Genomic DNA, 19,324 nt, shown 5'->3' with positions numbered 1-19,324 from the left:
GAAAATGACATTTTGAAGCTGTATTGCTGATTCAAAATATAGTTATCTATTCCAAATTAAACTTTTAACCTTTCTGTCTATATTCTCTCATGTTCCCCTCTCTGAATTACAAAGTTGTCAAACACCCAGGTATTTCCTGGTGGTTCTATTTCTGTTTATCAGAATTGTAGCAAACTCAGATGTTTTAGCTGGATCAGGATGATACAAAAAAAGAAGTGAAAAGTTACTTTATATATAGTATAGAAATTAAGCAGTACTTATTTTCTGAAAAATATTTTTCTCATTACTATTTTTTACTTTTCCCTTGGAAATGATTACATTGTTAAATATATAATAAATAGAAAATATGTAAAAGAAGTAAAAATAGTTGTCTTCCTTTTGACTACTGATTTTAGCTGTTGGCTTGTTAAGATTAATTAAAATTTATAACAATACCGAAATCATTTTATTTTTATATGTAATATAATCACTGATCTTTGGGCTTCCTGGTGGCTCAGACAGGAAAGAATCTGCCTGCAATGCAGGAGACCTGGGTTCAATCCCTGGGTCAGAATGATCTCCTGAAGAAGGGAATGGCAGCCCACTCCAGTATTCTTGCCTGGAGAATCCCATGAACAGAGGAGCCTGGCAGACTGCAGTCCATGGGGTTGCAGAGTCGGATGTGACTGAGCGACTGAGCATACACATATGCCAATGTTTAAAAAAAAAAAAAAAATTGTCTTTTTGACTACATAATCTATACTTCCTTTGGAAAACTATATCTCTAATGGTGATATATTTTTATCAACAGGATTACATTTGTTTTTGTGTTCTGCAGTGGTTTTTAAAAAACAAGTAAACCTAAAATGTAAAATCTTTAGTTCTAAAGCAGTTGAAATATTCTCTGTTCTTAACCTATCTATGTAATTCTGGATAAAGGACCAATCATTGAAGCCTATTATCCTGGTTCACATTTACATATTGTTTTAATGTTTTTAAGATATAATTCAGAGAAGCCATTTGAATTTATACCATTGAATTTTACTTTTCTAGCACCCTTTTATTAAGAATGCAAAACCTGTATCGATTTTAAGAGACCTGATCACAGAAGCAATGGAGATCAAAGCTAAAAGACATGAAGAACAGCAGCGAGAACTGGAAGAGGAGGAAGAAAATTCGGTTCGTAATTACCCTAAAAAAGTTAATCTTTTTCTTAGGATTTTTTCTAGAATTTCAGTTTTTTCTTTAAATATATCGATAGCACTTTCTGTTTTATTGTACAAAAGAAGTATATTTGTTCATTAAATCTCAAAATATATTTTGTTTTTATTAAATATTTGCTACTCTTTTCTGGTAGCTAAGCTTTAGTGACTAATGGGGAACGTAAGGTTAATATAGTAAGCTTATACAGTATTTGTTGTCTAGTTGATATTAGCTCTCTTGTTTGTTGAATAAATGTTTTCTTGAATTTGGTCAATTTGGTTGGATAGCATCACCGACTCAATGGAGATGAGTTTGAGTAGACTCCGGGAGTTGGTGATGGACAGGGAGGCCTGGCGTGCTGTGGTCCATGGGGTCACAAAGAGTCAGACACAGCTGAGCAACTGAACCGAACTGAACTGAACTGATGTCATATTTTCTGGAACCTGCTTTTAACTGATCATCGATACTGTAGATGAAATACTACAGCAGAAGATGGGTTATTAGGGAAAGCAGGAGGGACATAAAAGGACAGCTTATTCTATTTAAATTACTGCATCAGTGCATTTTAATAAAGTAAAAGGTTATATCTTTATATCACGCTTAATAGTGTCTACCATTTCTGTGATTCACTAATGATTTATTTCCTTGTTTCAAATTATGTAATTTTTTTTTTTTCTGAGTAGGGTATAGAGATGAAACCTCTTGGGTATTCAGTTAGTCATTAAATCTGAAAACACAGATATCTTATGTTTATAATGATTGAAGGCTTTGATAACATCATCTGTATTTTCCCAAAGAAGGTTTTTTAAATTAATCTTAAGGTTTTTGTACACAAATCCTGTCATTTTGCTGATTCAAATTTACCCTGAACATTTACTATTTACTTATTTTTTGGCTGCTCTGGTTCTTCGTTTCTGCCCGTTGGCCTTCTCCAGCTGTGGCGAGAAGGGGCTGCTCTCTGGTTGGTGCACGGGGCTCCTCACTGGGTGACTTCTCTCTTGCGGAGCACCCTCGGGCTCTGGGGCGCAGGCTTCAGTAGCTGCGGTGCCTGGCCTTAGCTGCCCTGCGGCCTGTGGGGTCCTCCCTGACTCCAGACTGAACCTGTGTCCCCTGCATTGGCAGGCAGATTCTTAACCACTGGACCACCAGGAAGCCCTCAATTATTTATTTTTAATTTCAGAGACTGGTTATCTAATTGGCATTTCTTTTGAAATTCTTTTACTCTTTTCACCAGTTATTAAACCTTGTGCCATATGGTATCCCAAAACAAGGACAAGTGTGCATCTTTTCAGCTGATTTTTTTTTTTTTAATTGGCTGTACTGGGTTTTTGTTGCCATGTGGGCTCTAGTTTCAGTGACCGGACTTCTCACTGAATTGGCTTCTCTTTTTGCAGAGCATGGGCTCCAGGGTGTGCAAGCTTCGGTGGTTATGGCGAGAGGGCTCAGTAGTTGTGATCCCTGGACTCTGGGGCACGGGCTCAGTAGCTGTGACACGCTGGCTCAGTTGCTCCATGGAATGTGGGATCTTCTCGGGTCAGGGACCGAACCCAGGTCTCCTGCGTTGGCCGGTAGCTTCTTTACCACTGAGCCAGCAGGGGAGCCTCAGAACTGATTTGTAATCATTTTCTTTAGGTATTCAGCTGTATCAGTTATTCATTTGGCAGTAGCTGTGGACTGCCTGGTGAGACAGATGCTTTAAGCTTGCATTCTAGATATAAATTTTTTCGCCAGTGATTTCACCATTCAGAATTGTAAAATAGCGTCCTCATAAAGGTGTTGTTTCTGTAAGTAATATGGGATGATGTAAAGATCTTGGTTCATACTCTCAAAGGGTTACAGTTTCCACGCTGGGTTCCTGTGTGATAATAGATACAGTTAGTTTTTATTGGTTTCTCTCTACAAATGATCAGATTTGTTTTTTTTGTTTTTTGTTTTTTTTTTTTGGTAGTTTCAAAGCATTTTTATCATATTATTTTATTTGATCTTAAAAAAGATAAGACTGGACATGTGTATATTATTATTTCATTTTGTAGTTAAGTGAAATTAAATTAGGAGTGAAGTTATTTTACCAAAGTTGACAAAACTAGTGAGAAACCCAAGAATAAAACTAGGTTTTTTTACTTTTAGGCCTCTTCATTAAGACCTTATGCTCAGTTTCATTCCAATATTTATTAGTACTTCTAAAAATAAGCAACATTGGCTTATCAGAGTTATATACTTTTCAATAAGGTTATATTGTCTAAAAAGTCTAGTTTTTGCCCCTCTGGGGTAGTACCCACTGGCTTTCCTTCACCTTATGTGAGCCTGTCGTGAGTTTTGGACTAGTTAACTGCCTAGCTGTCTTTGGACTAGTGACTATTACTGCTTTGGTCTTATCTACCTGTACTTAATTATAGGTCAATTTCCATGTTTTTATGGATAAGGTACCTTTGATTACCCTAGAACTTAGCAATTTTCACTGTTTTAAAGACTTCGTTACAGTCACTTCAGTTACTTTCTGCCATTTTGGTGATCTCTTTTCTTCACTGTTTTCCTCTTGTTCACTGAGCTCCCGTGACATTGATCTTCTTTCAAGTTTTTTTTTTTTTTTTTAGCATGTCAGTGAACTTTCTTTATGCAGGGCCTTTGCATTTGCCATTCCCTCTGCTTGAAACACTCTTCTTCCTTAGAACTCATTGGATGACTAGCTTCTCATATTTCAGGCCTCAGCTTTAAATATCATGTACTGCCCAAACCTCGCAGTTTAAAGCAATATACATTTATTATTTTTTGGTGTCTGTAGATCGTTTTTTTCAGGAGTGACTTAATTGGATGACTTTGACTCAGAGTCTCTTCTGAGGTTGCAGTTTAAATGTCGGTCAGAGCTATAGTCATCTGAAGGCTTGACAAGGACTGCAGTTCCAAGGTAGCTCACTCGTATGACTGTTGGTAAACTGTCTCAGCAACTTGTCATGTGAGACTCCCCGTAGGTCTGTTTGAGAGTTTTCACAGTCTGGCAACTGACTTCTCTTAGAGCGAGTGCTCCGAGAGAGAATAAGGACATCTCAGTGCCTTTTATGACATAGTCTCAAGGGTTGTGCTCTTGTCAGTTCCACCACATTTTATTTGTAAAAAGAAGCTACTGATCATGGAGAACGGTGAAGTTTCCCCAGTAGCTTCTTTTAACACATAAAAGGAAGAAACCATTGAGTTAGCAGAAACTGACAGATCAGCCTTTTCAAAACACTGCAAACTAATAAAAAACGTAAAACAACCAGAGGAGTGCTTAGTGAAGAAGTTTAAGAATGTTAAGTTTTGGTAAGAAAGTGTTGTGGCATTTTTGCGTTTTTGAATGCCTGCCATCCCCGATTTTTTAGCTCAGTGGCAGCCATGGGGACAGTGGAGGTTGTGGGCAGGGGAGAGGAGTAATAACCTTATTCTCAGAAATGTGTGCTTCTCCATTTTGAACTATCTGGCAGTTCCCTGTGGGACTGACACAGAGGCTTGCCTTTGTTTTGGTCTCCTTAAGGTAGAGAAGCTTCCTAGATGTTATCTGTTCAAAACATCTAAATCTTCTAGAGTTAATAAGCAAGTTTAGTACAAGATCAGCATACAAAAATCAGTTATATTTTTATGCACTAGCAATGAACAATGCAAAAAGGTACTTAAGAAAACAGTTACATTTACAATAGCATCAAGAGAATGGAATACCTAAGAAAAAGTTTAACCAAGGAGGTAAAATAATTATATAGTGAAAAATGTAACACACTGCTGAAAGAAATTAAAGAATACCTTAATCGCTGAAGAGATATCCCATGTTCATGGATTGGAAGACTTAATATTGTTTAAATGGCAGTACTTCTCAAAGTGACTCAGATATTCATCCAATCCTTATGATTTTTTTTTGCAAAAAAAAAAAAGCCTATCTTTAAACTCATATGGAAAAGGGGGCCCCAAATAGCTAAAATAATACTGAAAAAAAAAGAACAAAGTTGGAGGATTCACTTTCCAATTTCAGAATATAATACAAACCTATTTGTAATTAAATTTTGTAGAATTGTAATTAAATCATTGTGGTACTGGCATAAATATTGGTATAAAAATCAATGGAATAGAAAGTCCAGAACAATTGAGAGTCCAGAAATAAATCATGTTACCTATGGCCAATTAATTTTCAACTAAGGTATGGAGACCATTCAATGGAAAAAGAGCAGTCTTTTTAATGGATGGTGCTGAGACAGCTGACTCAGTCAGTTCAGTTTAGTTGCTCAGTCATGTCCGACTCTTTCCGACCCCATGGACTGCAACACGCCAGGCCTCCCTGTCCATTACCAACTCCCAGAGTTTACTCAAACTTATATCCATTGAGTGGATGATGCCATCCAACCATCTGATCTCTGTCATCCCCTTCTCCTCCCACCTTCAGTCTGTCCCAGCATCAGGGTCTTTTCAAATGAGTCAGTTCTTTGCATCAGGTTGCCAAAATATTGAAGTTTCAGCTTCACCATCAGTCCTTCCAATGAACACCCCGGACTGATCTCCTTTAGGATGGACTGGTTGGATCTCCTTACAGTCCAAGGAACTCTCAAGAGTCTTCTCCAACACCACAGTTCAAAAGCATCAATTCTTCAGCGCTCAGCTTTCTTCACAGTCCAACTCTCACATCCATACATGACCACTGGAAAAACCACAGCCTTGACTAAATGGACCTTTGTTGGCAAAGTAATGTCCCTGCTTTTTAATATGCTGTCTAGGTTGGTCATAACTTTCCTTCCAAGGAGCAAACGTCTTTTAATTTCATGGCTGCAATCACCATCTACAGTGATTTTGGAGCCCAGAAAAATAAAGTCCGCCACTGTTCCCACTGTTTTGCCATCAATTTGCCATGAAGTGATGGAACCGGAGGCCATGATCTTAGTTTTCTGAATGTTGAGCTTTAAGCCAACTTTTTCGCTCTCCTCTTTCACTTTCATCAAGAGGCTTTTTGGTTCTTCTTTGCTTTCTGCCATAAGGGTGGTGTCATCTGCATATCTGAGATTATTGATATTTCTCCCGGCAATCTTGATTCCAGCTTGTGCTTCATCCAGCCCAGCATTTCTCATGATGTACTCTGCATGTAAGTTAAATATAATATGTCCGAGGGACAGCTGAATAGCCACATGTGAAAGTGTGAAGTTGTACTCTTATCTCTTATCATATACAATGACTTTTTAATATAAGATCTAATTGGATGAATCAGTGTCCAAAATATAAAAGCTAAAAGTTTGTCACTTTTCATACTATTACTAAATAATACTCTCTTAAGTGTGTCCAGCTTCTGCTCACTGCCCCATTCTGAAGCTATCCTATTGTTTTAGGTATGTGTTATATAGTCTAGTGCACATTCAAGGTGGGGGGCATTAGGTTTTACCACTTGAAGGGAAGGCTTCCAAAATAATATGGATAGAGTTAAAAATCGCATCAAATTTAATGATTTCTTAGTTTTCAAGTAAGCATTTATTCTCTGGAACCAAGGTGATATTTTTAGATGAAACTATTATGTTATTTTTTGCTGTTTTATTGAAATTATAAGAAAAAATTGTCTTGACAGAGTCACACACTATGAGTAGTATTCATTCAGTTTATATTATGTTCTCAGGCAGTAGTTTCTATCTTGAGGTCATTTTATCACTTGTGCTCTGAATATAAATAAATACATATACATTCATAGACACAAAAACTTATAAGAACAAGATACGCAGAGTGGATCTGGAGTCCTTCTATAGTAAGAGTATATTTCTACATTGCCATTCATTTTTACCAAATTTTAAAATCAGTAGTCTTGTCCTCTCAGGAACTCTTATTCATATTGAAGGCTAAAAATCTTACATAGTATTTGTCTTTATACTATTCATGCCTTTGGGATCCTCTTGCAAATTTGGCTTAAAATTGGATTACATGTTCAGGTTTAAAGTAAAACAGTCTCATAGCTATGTATCTCTTTAATCTTCACAGCCAAATTGTCATTAAAGTGATATTTTATTTTTCATAAAAGTCAAACATAATCATAAAGTTTGCATTTATTTCTGACCAAGTCAGCAGACAATGGGACATAGGTTGTCTGTATAAATTGAAGGCATACAGAACTTTTTCTTGTTCTCATTCAGATTATACTAATATATCTGTAGCATTCAATGCATGTGTGAGCATGCATTTTGGTAATGTATTAATTATACAATAAACTATGTGCCTAGGTAGTTCTTAAACCCTAATTAATCATTGATTTTTAAAATACTAGTTTTAAGTTATCTGGTACATCTTATTAAAATGTTAGATAGGGAGTTATATTTAAATACTGATAAAATAAAAGTCAGTGCTTGCTGATTTTAGTTAAATAATAAGGTAGACACTCCACACACAGTACACTAGATGATTATTTAAAAGTGGAATGGATGGTATTAATAAGTTGAATTTATAAGAGAAGGCAGAGAGTGCATATTGTCAAATGGTCATTTTTTAAAAATAGATTTAAAAATTGATTAAGAGTTTACAAGAATTGCTTTGTGCTATAGCACAAGTGTTTCCCATGTCAATCACAATGTTAATTTAAGTAGAATACAAGAAGCCAAACAGATGTGGAAGAATGTTAAGTAAAATGTTGAGCCAAAATTGGATACTTCTTGATGTTAGGCTTGCTTGAGAGTTTTCACTTTCATGTGTGTAGTAGGCCTTTTATTTTCACTTTCCAAGGTGTCATTTTATTTCTTATTAATTTAGTAGTGAGTCAAAGAAAAAGGTTTTGCCTATTAACTGGCTTTTGACCATGTTTCCAAGCTCCTGTATTTAGAAAAGAGGACTTTTTGGTGATTTCTTTATGGTCTGAATTCTAGACTTGTCATGCTGTGGTCCTTAATGTCTGAGGGATGCCATGTCCCCTCCAGTGTGATTCACTGAAGCAGTAATTCTCAGCATGTATCAGGAGAAATGCTAGGGTGCTTGGAAAAATCTACATCCCTCCAGAAGGTGGTATAGCCTTCAGGTGAGCACTCTCCAGAATTTTCCATTTCCTCCCTGTGATTATACACTCAGGACTGTATCCCGCCAGGCTGCTCTGTCTAGAAGTATTCTCCAGGCAAGAATACTGGAGTGCATTGCCTTGCCCTCCTCCAGGGGATCTTCCCAATCCAGGGATCAAACCCAGATCTCCCTCATTGTAGGCAGATACTTTACCATCTAAGCTACCAGGGAAGCCCAAGGAATTTCAGATCAGTCTCTCTCTCTAATCTTTTAAACTGATGATGAACAGAACAACATCAGAATCAGTCCAATCAGTCCAGAAGCTTCAATTATATCAAATTGGTTAAATTATGGACTGCTTTGACTAAAATCCTGATTCTGTTCCCAATTTACTGTCATTGGCCAAGTTATTTAATGTCTCTGGTTCAGCTTCACTGTCTATAAAAAGGGGATAGTGAGAGATCTTGCTTCATAGAGTTGTTAGAGGGATGGAATAAAAAAAATGTGTATCTTCACACTTAGAACAACTTATCACACATAGTATGCTCAATAGTTTAGCTTCCATTTTTATTAATGCTACTACTTTTATCTCCACTACTGCTATTAAAATATTTTGGCCAGGCACTTTGTTATTGTTTTGTTTTTGGTTTCTTTGGTGTTAATAGTTGTTGCTGCTGGTTTTGCTACTCCAAGGGCCACGAAAATAACATCAGTTATCATGAAAAGGTCTTTATTTAAAACAAGATTTAAATGGCCACGTGTGTTTGGAAGAATTGGTAGAGATCTTTATAAACTACTTTAAGCTTAAAACCAGTAAAGAGAATTTAAAAATTTATCCTTGTTCTTTTACTTTTTGAAAAGTAAATTAGTTTTATTAAGAAAACATATTTGAGATAAAATTATTGATCACAAACTGAAATTCTTTAAAAGTACAGATTACTTGTTATCTCTCATTTTCCTCATATAATAAAGCACCGTTCTAAAAAAATCCCTCTCAGTGTTTAGATAGTACTATGTAAGCATCATAATACGTTATGATTACATATTTTTTATTTTTGTGGTTTCTGGAACTAGTAGTTGTCACAGCTTTTCTTACTGTTGTTTGTTGCTGTTAACTTTTCTACATACCCATCGCCAACTTGTCAAATGCTCCGTCCCTATACTCTCTGCAGAGGTTGTAAAGGTCTCTGTATGTTCAAATGCAAATAATTTTTTAGCATCATACTTTTTACTTGACTGATTCTTTATTTGAGCCCTCTATTTGCTTCTAAGCTGAACAGTTACTTTCTAGAGTCTTGAACAAGCTGTCCTCTGCAGACCATTGTGGCCCTCCATTCCCCAACATCATCCTGGGAATTTCCTTTCTCTCTCTTCTGTAATGTGTCCTATGTTTCCTGAGTCTTGTCTTTTGTGTTTTACTTCCTTATTTTGATGCATCCTATCTTCCAGGAGCTTCCAGACATTAGCAGTTTTTTCAGACCTGTATATCTGACCATGTCTTTATTCTTTCTTTACTGTTGGTTGATCAAGTATAAAATTCTGGATTGAAAATAATGTTCCCTTAAAACTCTGAAGGCCTGCTCTGTTTCTTCTTCTTCTTTTATTATTGGAGTAAAATAGCTTTAAAATGGTGTATTAGTTTCTGCTGTGCAACAGAATGAATCAGCTATATCTATATATATAACCCCTAACTCTTGGACCTCCTGCCCCCATGCCCATCCCACCCATCAAGGTCGTAAGAGAGCACAGAGCTAAGTTCCCTGTACTGTAAGCAGGTTCCCACTAGCTATTTTACATGTGGGCATGCATATATAGTAGTCCTAATCTCCCAGTTTATCCTACCCTCTCTTTCCTGTCCTGTGTCCACTTGTCCATTTTCTAGATCTTTGTCTCTATTCCTGCCCTGCAAATAGTTTCATCTATATCATTTTTCTGGATTCCACATACATGCATTAGGAAATAATATTTGTTTTTCTCTGACTTAACTGTGTGACAGACTCTTGGTCCATCCACATCTCTACAAATGACCCAATTTCATTCCTTTCTGTGGCTGAGTAATATTCCATTGTATGTATGTACACCTTCTTTATCCATTCATCTGTCGATGGACGTTTCAGTTCAGTTCAGTCGCTCAGTCATGTCTGACTCTTTGTGACCCCATGAATTGCAGCACGCCACGCCTCCCTGTCCATCACAAACTCGATGGACATTTAGGTTCTCCTATTTCCTGGCTATTGTGAATAGTGCTGGAGTGAATATTGGGATAGATGGGTCTTTTTGAATTATGGTTTTCTCAGGGTCCATACCCATTTAGTGGGATTGCTGGGGCATATGGTAGTTTTATTTTTAGTTTTTTTAAGGAACCTCCATACTGTTCTCCATAGTGGCTGAATCAATTTACATTCCCACCTACAGTGCAAGAGGATTTTCTTTTCTCCACACCCACTCCAGCATTTATTGTTTGTAGATTTAAAAAATTTTTTTAAATTTATTTTACAGTTGCGTTGCCCTGGGTCTTAGTTGTGGCATGTGGGATCTAGCTTCCTGACCAGCGATCAAACCCAGGCCCTCTATGTTCAGAGCACAGGGTCTTATCCACTGGACCACTAGGAAACTCCCTGTTTATAGATTTTTTTGATGTTGACCATTCTGACTGGTGTGAAGTGATACCTCATTGCAGTTTTGATTTGCATTTCTCTAATAATTAGTGATACTGAACATCTTTTCATGTGTTTGTTGGCCATCTGTATTTCTTCTCTGGAGAAATGTGTATTTAGGTCTGCCCATTTTTTGATTGGATTTTTGGGGGTTTTTGGTGTTTGTTTTTGTTTTTGTTTTGAGCTGCAAGAGCTGTTTTTATAATTTGGAGATTAATCTTTTGTTGCTTCATTGGCCAACATTTTCTCCCATTCTGAAGTAGAATGGGAGAAATTATTTCTAGAGTTGTCTTGTTTATGGTTTTCTTTGCTGTGCAAAAGCTTTTAAGTTTAATTCAGTCCCATTTGTTTATTTTTGTTTTTATTTTCATTACTCTAGGAGCTGGGTCAAAGAGGATCTTGCAAAGAGTGTTCTGCCTGTGTTTTCCTCCGAGAGTTTTGTAGTATCCAGTCTTATGTCTAGGTCTTTAATCCATTTTGAGTTTATTTTTGTGTTTGGTGTTAGGGCATGTTCTGATTTTATTTTTTTACATGTAGTTGTCCAGTTTTCCCAGCACCACTTATTGAAGAGGCTGTTTTTTTGTTTTTGTTTTTTTACTATTGTATTGTCTTTTCTCCTTTGTCATAGATTAGACGACCATATGTGCCTGAGTTTATCTCTGGGCTTTCTTTCTTGTTCCATTGATCTATATTTCTCTTTTTGTGCCAGTACCATAGTGTCTTGATGACTGTAGCTTTGTAGTGTAATCTGAAGTTAGGGAGCCTGATTCCTCCAGCTTTGTTTTTCTTTCTCAAGATTGCTGTGACTATTTGGGATTTTTGGTGTTTCCATACAAATTGTAAAAATTTTTGTTCTACTTCTGTGAAAAATGCCATTGGTAGTTTGATAGGAATTTCATTGAATCTGTAGATTGCTTTAGGTGGTATAGTCATTTTTACACTATTGGTTCTTCCAATCCAAGAACATGGTATCTCTTTTTGTGTCGTCTTTGACTTTGTTCATCAGTGTTTTATAGTTTTCTGAGTACAGGTCTTTTGCCTCCCCTGGGTTTATTCCTGGATATTTTATTCTTTTTGCTGCAGTGGTAAATGGGATTGTTTCTTTAATTTCTCTTTCTGAGTTTTCATTGTCAGTGTATAGGAATGCAAGAGGTTATGCATATTAATTTTGCCATGCAGTTTTAGCAGATTCATTGATGAGCTCTAGGAATTTTGTGGTGGCATCTTTAGGATTTTCTGTATATAGTTTCTTCCTCAAACAATGACAGTGTTACCTACTCTTTCCCATCTGGCATTCCTTTTGCTCCTCTGGTTGCCATGGTTAGGACTTCAGTAACAGTGTGGAGTAATAGTGGTGAGAGTGGACATCCTTTCCTTGTTCCTGAGCTTAAAGGAAATGCTCTCAGCTTTTCGCTGTTGAGAATAACGTTTGCTGTGGGTTTGCCATATGACCTTTATTATATTGAGGCAGGTAAGTTTCCTCTATACCCACTTTCTGGAGAGTTTTTATCCTAAACGGGTGTTGAATTTTGTCAAACATTTTCTCTGCGTCTATTGAGATGATCATATGATTTTTATTTAATTTGTTAATATGGTATACCACATCCTTGGAATAAATCCCACTTGATAGTGATGTATGGTCCTTTTAACGTGTTGTTGGATTCTTTTTTAGTGTTTTTTTGAGGATTTTGCTTCTATGTTGGTGATATTGGCCTGTACTTTTCCTTTTATTGTGTGATATTTTTGTCTGGTTTTGGTATCAGGCTGATTGATTTGATGGTGGCCTCATAGAATGAGTTTGGGTGTGTTCCTCCCTGTGCAGTTTTTTGAAAGTTTGAGAAGAATAGATGTTAGCTCTTCTCTATACTCACTTGTGAAGCCATCTGACTCTGAACTTTTGTTTGTTGGAAGATTTTAAATCACAGTTTCAATTTCATTACTTGTGATTGGTCTGTTCATATTTTCTATGTCCTCTTTATTCAGTCTTGGGAGGTTGTACTTTTCTAAGAATTTGTCTATTTCTTCCAGTTTGTCCGTTTTATTGGCATATAGTTTCTGGTAGTAGTTGCTTAGATCCTTTGTGTTTCTGTGGTGTCAATTGTGACTTCTTTTTCATTTCTAGTTTAATTGATTTGAGTCTTTTCCCTTTTTTTACTTGATGAGTCTAGCTAATGATTTGTCAATTTTGCTTATCTTTGCAAACAACCAAGTTTTAGTTTTCTTGATCTTTACTATTGTTTTTTCATTTCTTTTTTATTTATTGAGTAAATATGCTGCTCTGATCATTATGATTTCTTTCTTTCCACTCACTTTGAATTTTTTGTTGTTCTTTCTCTAGTTGCTTTAGGTGTAAGGTTAGGTTGTTTGTTTGAGATTTTTCTTGTTCCTTGAGGTAGGGTTGTGTTTTTATAAACTTCCCTCTTATAACTGCTTTTGCTATATCCTGTAAGTTTTGGGTCACCATGTTTTTGTTGTCATCTGTCCCTGGGTATTTTTTTATTTCCTTGTTGATTTCTTCAGTGACCTCTTGGTTATTTAGTAGTATACTGTCTAGTCTCCATGTTTTTATGTTTTTTGTAGGGTTTTTTTTCCCCTTGTAATTGATTTCTAATCTCATACCATTGTGGTCAGAAAAGATGCTTGATATGAGTTCAGTTTTCTGAAATTTTCTAAGGCTTCATTTGTGACCTAAGAAGTGATCTATCCTGGAGGATGTGCACTTGAGAAGAAAGTATATTCTGCTGCTTTTGGGTAGAATGTCTTATAAATATCAATTAAGTCTATCTGGTCTGTTGTGTCGTTTAAAGCTTATGTTTCCTTATTTGTTTTCTGTCTGGACTGTCTGTCCATTCGTTTAAGTAGGGTGTTAAAGTCATCCACTATTATTGTGTTACTGTCAATTTCCTCTTTATGGCTCTTAGCATTTGCCTTATGTATTGAGGTACTACTGTGTTGGGTGCATAAATAAGTGCCATGTTTTCTTCTTGAACTGATTCTTTGTTCCTTACGTAGTGACATTCTTTGTCTCTTATAACAGTCTTTATTTTGGAGTCTGTTTTGTCTGATACGAGTATTGCTGCTTCAGCTTTCTTTTGCTTTCCATTTGCATAGAGTATTTTTTTTCCATCCCCTCATTTTCAATCTGTGTGGGTCTCTTGTAGGTAGCATGTGTATGGGTCTTGTTTTTGTATCCATTCAGCTGGTCTTTTCATTGGAGGATTTAATCTGTTTTCATTCAAAGTAATTATCAATATGTATCCTCCTTTTACCATATTCTTGTTTGGAGTTTGTTTTTATGGGTTTTTATTTTCTCTTGTGCTTCCTGACTAAAGAAGTTTCTTTAGCATTTGTTATAAAATTGATTTGGTGATACTGAATTTTATTTGCTTTTGGTTGTCTGTAAAGCTTTTGATTTCTCTGTCGAATCTGAATGAGATCATTGCTGGCTAAAGTTATCTTGGTTGTAGGTTTTTGCCTTTCATCACTTGACATATATCCTGCCACTCCCTTCTGGCCTGCAGAGTTTCTGTGGAAAAATCAGCTGATAATCTTATGGGGATTCCCTTGTATGTTGTTTATTGCTGTCTCCTTGCTGCTTTTAATATTTTTTCTTTGAATTTAATTTTTGTCAATTCAAATACATGTCTCACCATGTTTATTCTTGGATTTATCCTGTCTTTTATTCTCTTCACTTCCTGGATTTATCCTCTTCACTTCCTGGACTTGGTTGGCTATTTCCTTTCCCATGTTAGGGAAGATTTAGACTATAATCTCTTTAAATATTTTCTCAGACCATTTCTCTTTCTGTTCTTTTTCTGGGACTCCTATAATTCTAATGTTGGTTTGTTTAATGTTGCCCCAGAGGTCTCTGAGATTGTTCTCATTTCTTTTCATCAGTTTTCTTTATTCTGCTCCTTGGCAGTTATTTCTACCTTTCTGTCTTCCAACTCACTTATTCATTCTTCTGCTTCAGTTATTCTGCTATTCCTTCTAGTGTATTTTTCATTTCAGTTGTGTTTTTTCATCTTTGTTTGTTCATTCTTTATTTCTTCTAGATCCCTGTCAAACATTTCTTGTATTTTCTTTATCCATGTCTCCATTTTATTTCCCAGTTTTAAGATCATCTTTACTATCATTACTCCGAATTCTTTTTTTAGGTAGGTTGCCTATTTCCTCTTCATTTATTTGGTCCTGTAGGTTTTTACTTTGTTTCTTCATCTGTACTATGTTTTTTTGTTGTCTCATTTTTTTTTTTTTTAATGTTTCACTTTTTTTAATGGGTTGGTATGTCTTCCTGTCTTCCTGTTTTGCCCTGAGACATCCAGCACTGGAGTTTGCAGGCAGTTGGGTGGAGCTGGGTCTTGGTACCAAGATGAAAATCTCTGGGTGAGCTCATACCAGTTAATATCCCCTGAGGTCTGCAGTTCTCTTTTAGTCCAGTGGTTTGGACTCAGTGCTCCTACCACAGGAGCTCCAATCCAACCCCCAGCCTGGGAACCAAGACCTGGCAAGCTGAACAGCATACCAAAGAAAAGGGCACCAAACAGGAATAAAAAGGAAAATAAATTTAGAGAAATAGAAAAATATATCATAAAAAACAAAAATGTAAAAACAATGAAACAAAACAGTACACCAGCAGGAAAAAAAAGAAAATGGAAAAGGCCTTGATAGTGCGGAGGTTCAGGGGAGGTTCAGGCCCCGGACCCTTGTGGCCAGAGGAGGCTTGGGCAGGGGGCTTAGGCCCAGGATCCACACGGCCAGTAAAGGCCCTGAGGAGGGCAGGACTTAGGCTCAAGACCTGTGTGGCTAGAAAAGGCTGGCGGGCTGACGGGACCTGAACAAACAGGAAAATGCTGGCTCCCTTCCCCTTTGATCCCCTAAGCCCCCAAAAGTCTTTTCCTGTCCCCACAACTCCCCACACCATGGGTGGGCCCCTCTGATAGTGCAAACCCCTCCCCTCCCCCAGCAACCCCTCAGGGATGCCGATCATGTCCCACCTCCACTTTTCCTTTCCCTCAGCATCCTAGCTGGTCACACGGGGCTTCCTCCCCTCTCCTTAGGTGTCTGAAGTGTCCCGTCCCCCCCCCCCCCACCCCCCAGTGCCTGGTGGATGCTCTACATGTGTGGAGGTGGAAACTCTGTGTCATCCTGCTCTACCGTCTCGACTCCACCTGATTGGCTATTTTGATATACTAGTTGTTTCCATTTGAGATTTTTCTCCATTCCTCTTTTCCTTTTTTTGATTGTTTCAAAGATGGTCTTTTCAGCATCGTGGGAAGTCTGCGTTACCAAGTTTTATTTCTACATTTATTTTTAGTTTAAGAATACAGAGGGTCTGTGTTCCATGATGGCCTGTTTATTATCTTTAGTCTCGATCTTTTGATTAGTTGTTTTCCAGTTACTGGGCTGACATGACATGGAGCCATTTTGGCCCTGAACCATTGAAAATTTAATAGTGCTGAATTTTGAAATAATATAGATCAAATTCTTTCTTTGATTTGAAAATCCTAGAGCTGTAAATTCACCTTGTGTTACTGTATTATCAAAGATATTTATATTCGTATTCAGTATTAATGCTTGAACCAATTGTAGATCCTGCTTTTTTCATTTTGAGTGAATGAAATGAGAGAATTTATGGGTTATACCAATATCAACTTACAGTTTTTCCAAGCTTAATTTTCTTTTTTGTAATTCAAGTTACTATATTTGGAGAAAAATTTGTGACCTAAAATTTCATCAACGTTTTCATCAACCTAAAAATTCACCAACAACTCTCCATGTGAATTTGAAAGGGAAGCACTGTATGATAACTATTTCAAGATACAGTGTTTTAAGGTTTTTTAGTACTATACACCTGAGCCCCAGGTAACTATTACAGACAAACTTCTTTAAATATTTTTTTATTCAAGAGAGATATGGGACATGATTAGAAATAGTGCTTTTAAAAAAAAGAAATAGTACTTTATGAATTTGATTTTTATACCTATTATAGGAAAAGCTTGTCTGATGAGGATATATCTTGACAAATAGACATTTTTTGATCATTGCTGAGGTAATTGTACAGCTTTTTAAAATTAAATAAATTGCAAACAGAGATTTCTGCAGCAGGTTAATCCTGATATCAAGGTTTTTGTGCTAGTTTAAGCATTGCTAAACATGGCAAAGATCTTTTTTTGGCCTTCCTGAGCATGTGATATAAATTTGGTGCTGAGGTGGGTCAATTGTATTACGTATTAAGAAAATTATTTGTTTTCTGAATGTCAGTGGAAGATATTCCCAAATCCTTAGTGTGAGTTGATTAAAAAGCATATATTTGCTCATATTTACTGTAAATTCCTGAATTATTTATAGAAAGTCTGTTTTTTAAAGAGTGTCTTCTAATGAATCTGGTCTTTCTACTCAATACAACTTTCTATAAAGATGACATTTTGTTTTTACCAAGGAGCATTCATAGTAGGGTATAAAGTAAATCTATGTGAATTATTTCTGCCATGTGAAAGTTTACATGATCTTATCCAATAAAGGATACCTTTTCAAAAATAAGATATGCTCCAGGGTGTTCTTGTTTTAAAGCATATAAATACAGAAATTTGCTAAATATTTTTTAAAATATCTTATTTGGAAAAGAAAGTCCTGCAAACTTTTTGGTTAAATAATGGAATACAGAGTTCTGTTCTAGTCAATACAAAAACTTGTGTATACGAATCACTTAAAGTCTGTATATTTTAGTTATTATCTCTAATGGAAAAAATGATTCTTTAGAATTTGTAATGTTTAATATAATGTAGGTGGCGCTAGTGGTGAAGAATTAGCTTGCTAATGCAGGAGACAAGAGACATGGGTTCTGTCCCTGGGTCAGGAAGATCCCTTGGAGAAGGGCATGACAACCCACTCCAGTATTCTTACCTGGAATATCCCATGGCAGAAGAACCTGGTGGGCTACAATCCATGGGGTTGCAAAGAGTCAGACACAACTGAAGTGACTTAGCATGCAAGCATTGACTATTCAGCAAATGACTGTCACTTAATCTCTCTTTATACATTTGAACAACCTATCTACTTCTGGAGGGGAAAAAAATCCCCCAATAATCCTTGGCTTTTACTCTGGTGAATTCTTTTTTTTTTTTTTTTAATTAACTAATTAAAAAAAAATTCCTTGTCTCTGGGCATGGTGGGATTTTAAACCTCTGACTAGGGATCGAATCCATGCCTCCTGCAGTGGAAGCATGAAATCTTAACCACTGGACCACAGGGAATTCCTTACCCTGAAAAATTTCTGATTTAATTGATATAAGCTGAAGCCCAGGCATCAGAATTTTTTAAAACTCCCTAGCTGATTCTAATGTAGATAAAAGAACCATTGAACTGTAGATTCTAGTGTTGGGTTTTATAGCATAAATATTTATTTAGTATTTTTTTTTATTCAAATAAAAAAGTGAAGAGCTTCTTCCATTTTATCTTTTGAAGTAGCTTGTAATTTTTGACTACCCCTTTTAGATTTATAGAAGAATTGTGAGAGTAGTCGTACAGAGTTCCCATATACCCATACCCAGTTCCCCCAATTATTAATATCTTGTGTTAGTATACTGCATTTGTTGTAATTAATGAACCAGTACTGATAAATGTTCTCAACTAAGATCCATACTCTATCCATATTTACTAAGTTTTCACCTGCTGTCATTTTTTCCGTTTCAGGGCCCATCTAGGATACCACGTTTCATTAACACTCAGTCACCACCCCGTGTCTCCTTAGACTCCTCTTGCTTGTCACAGCTTCTCAGATTACCTCTTTTTGGTGACCTTGAGAAATTTGAGGAATTTAGTTAGGTATTTTGTAGAATGTCCCCAATTGGGATTTGTTTGATGTTTTTTTCTTATGATGACACTGAGGTTATTCGTTTTGGAGAGAGAGAGACTGTAGAACTAAAGGCTAGTCTTATCCCATTTATATCAAGAGCATTAAAGAAAAAACTCATTTCCTCTGTTTGTAAAACTTCTGATACCAGATGTGTAGGTTTTCTACCCCAAGCAATTCTCTGGTTCACCAACTGGGTGTCTTACAGTTTAATTCATGCTGATGCTAACTACCTGGAGTTAGCACAGACCCTATAGACCCTACAGATTATGGGCTCAGTCTCACCAAACCGTCTCTTCCCTTACTTCAGATGCTTCTCACAAGTGTAGGCCTCCTGTACTTGGACCAACTGGCTCTAAATCAGTGCCCTCCTTAAATTCATTAATTTTCTATGAATAACTCACAGAACTCAGGAAAACACTTTACTTACTATTACCAGTATGAGATACAACTCAGGAATAGCCCAATGGAAGAGTTACCTGGCGTAATAGGATGTGAGGAAGGGGGTTGTGGGGGGGGGGGTCCATGCCCACTCCGGGCATGTCACTCTCCTGACACCCCAGTGTATTCACCAACCGGGAAAATCTCCAAAACACTCCTTTTAGAGGTTTTATGGAGGTTCCACGACAGAGATATGATTGATTAAAATATTGGC

General features: G+C 36.6%; 1 protein-coding gene across 2 annotated transcripts in view; it reads left to right on the top strand.

Moving 5' to 3' along the window:
• Window positions 1-19,324, top strand: part of STK3 (serine/threonine kinase 3) — a 288,786-nt gene that overhangs the window by 174,067 nt on the left and 95,395 nt on the right. For both annotated transcript variants that reach the window (XM_065903272.1, XM_065903271.1), the window contains one exon: window positions 1,033-1,158. In XM_065903272.1, coding sequence (XP_065759344.1) covers window positions 1,033-1,158 — 126 coding nt within the window. The remainder of the gene's footprint in view (window positions 1-1,032; window positions 1,159-19,324) is intronic.

Source organism: Muntiacus reevesi, chromosome 12 (assembly GCF_963930625.1).
Source record: "Muntiacus reevesi chromosome 12, mMunRee1.1, whole genome shotgun sequence".
Taxonomy (NCBI): Eukaryota; Metazoa; Chordata; class Mammalia; order Artiodactyla; family Cervidae; genus Muntiacus; species Muntiacus reevesi.
This window is presented reverse-complemented; position numbering and strand designations above follow the sequence as displayed.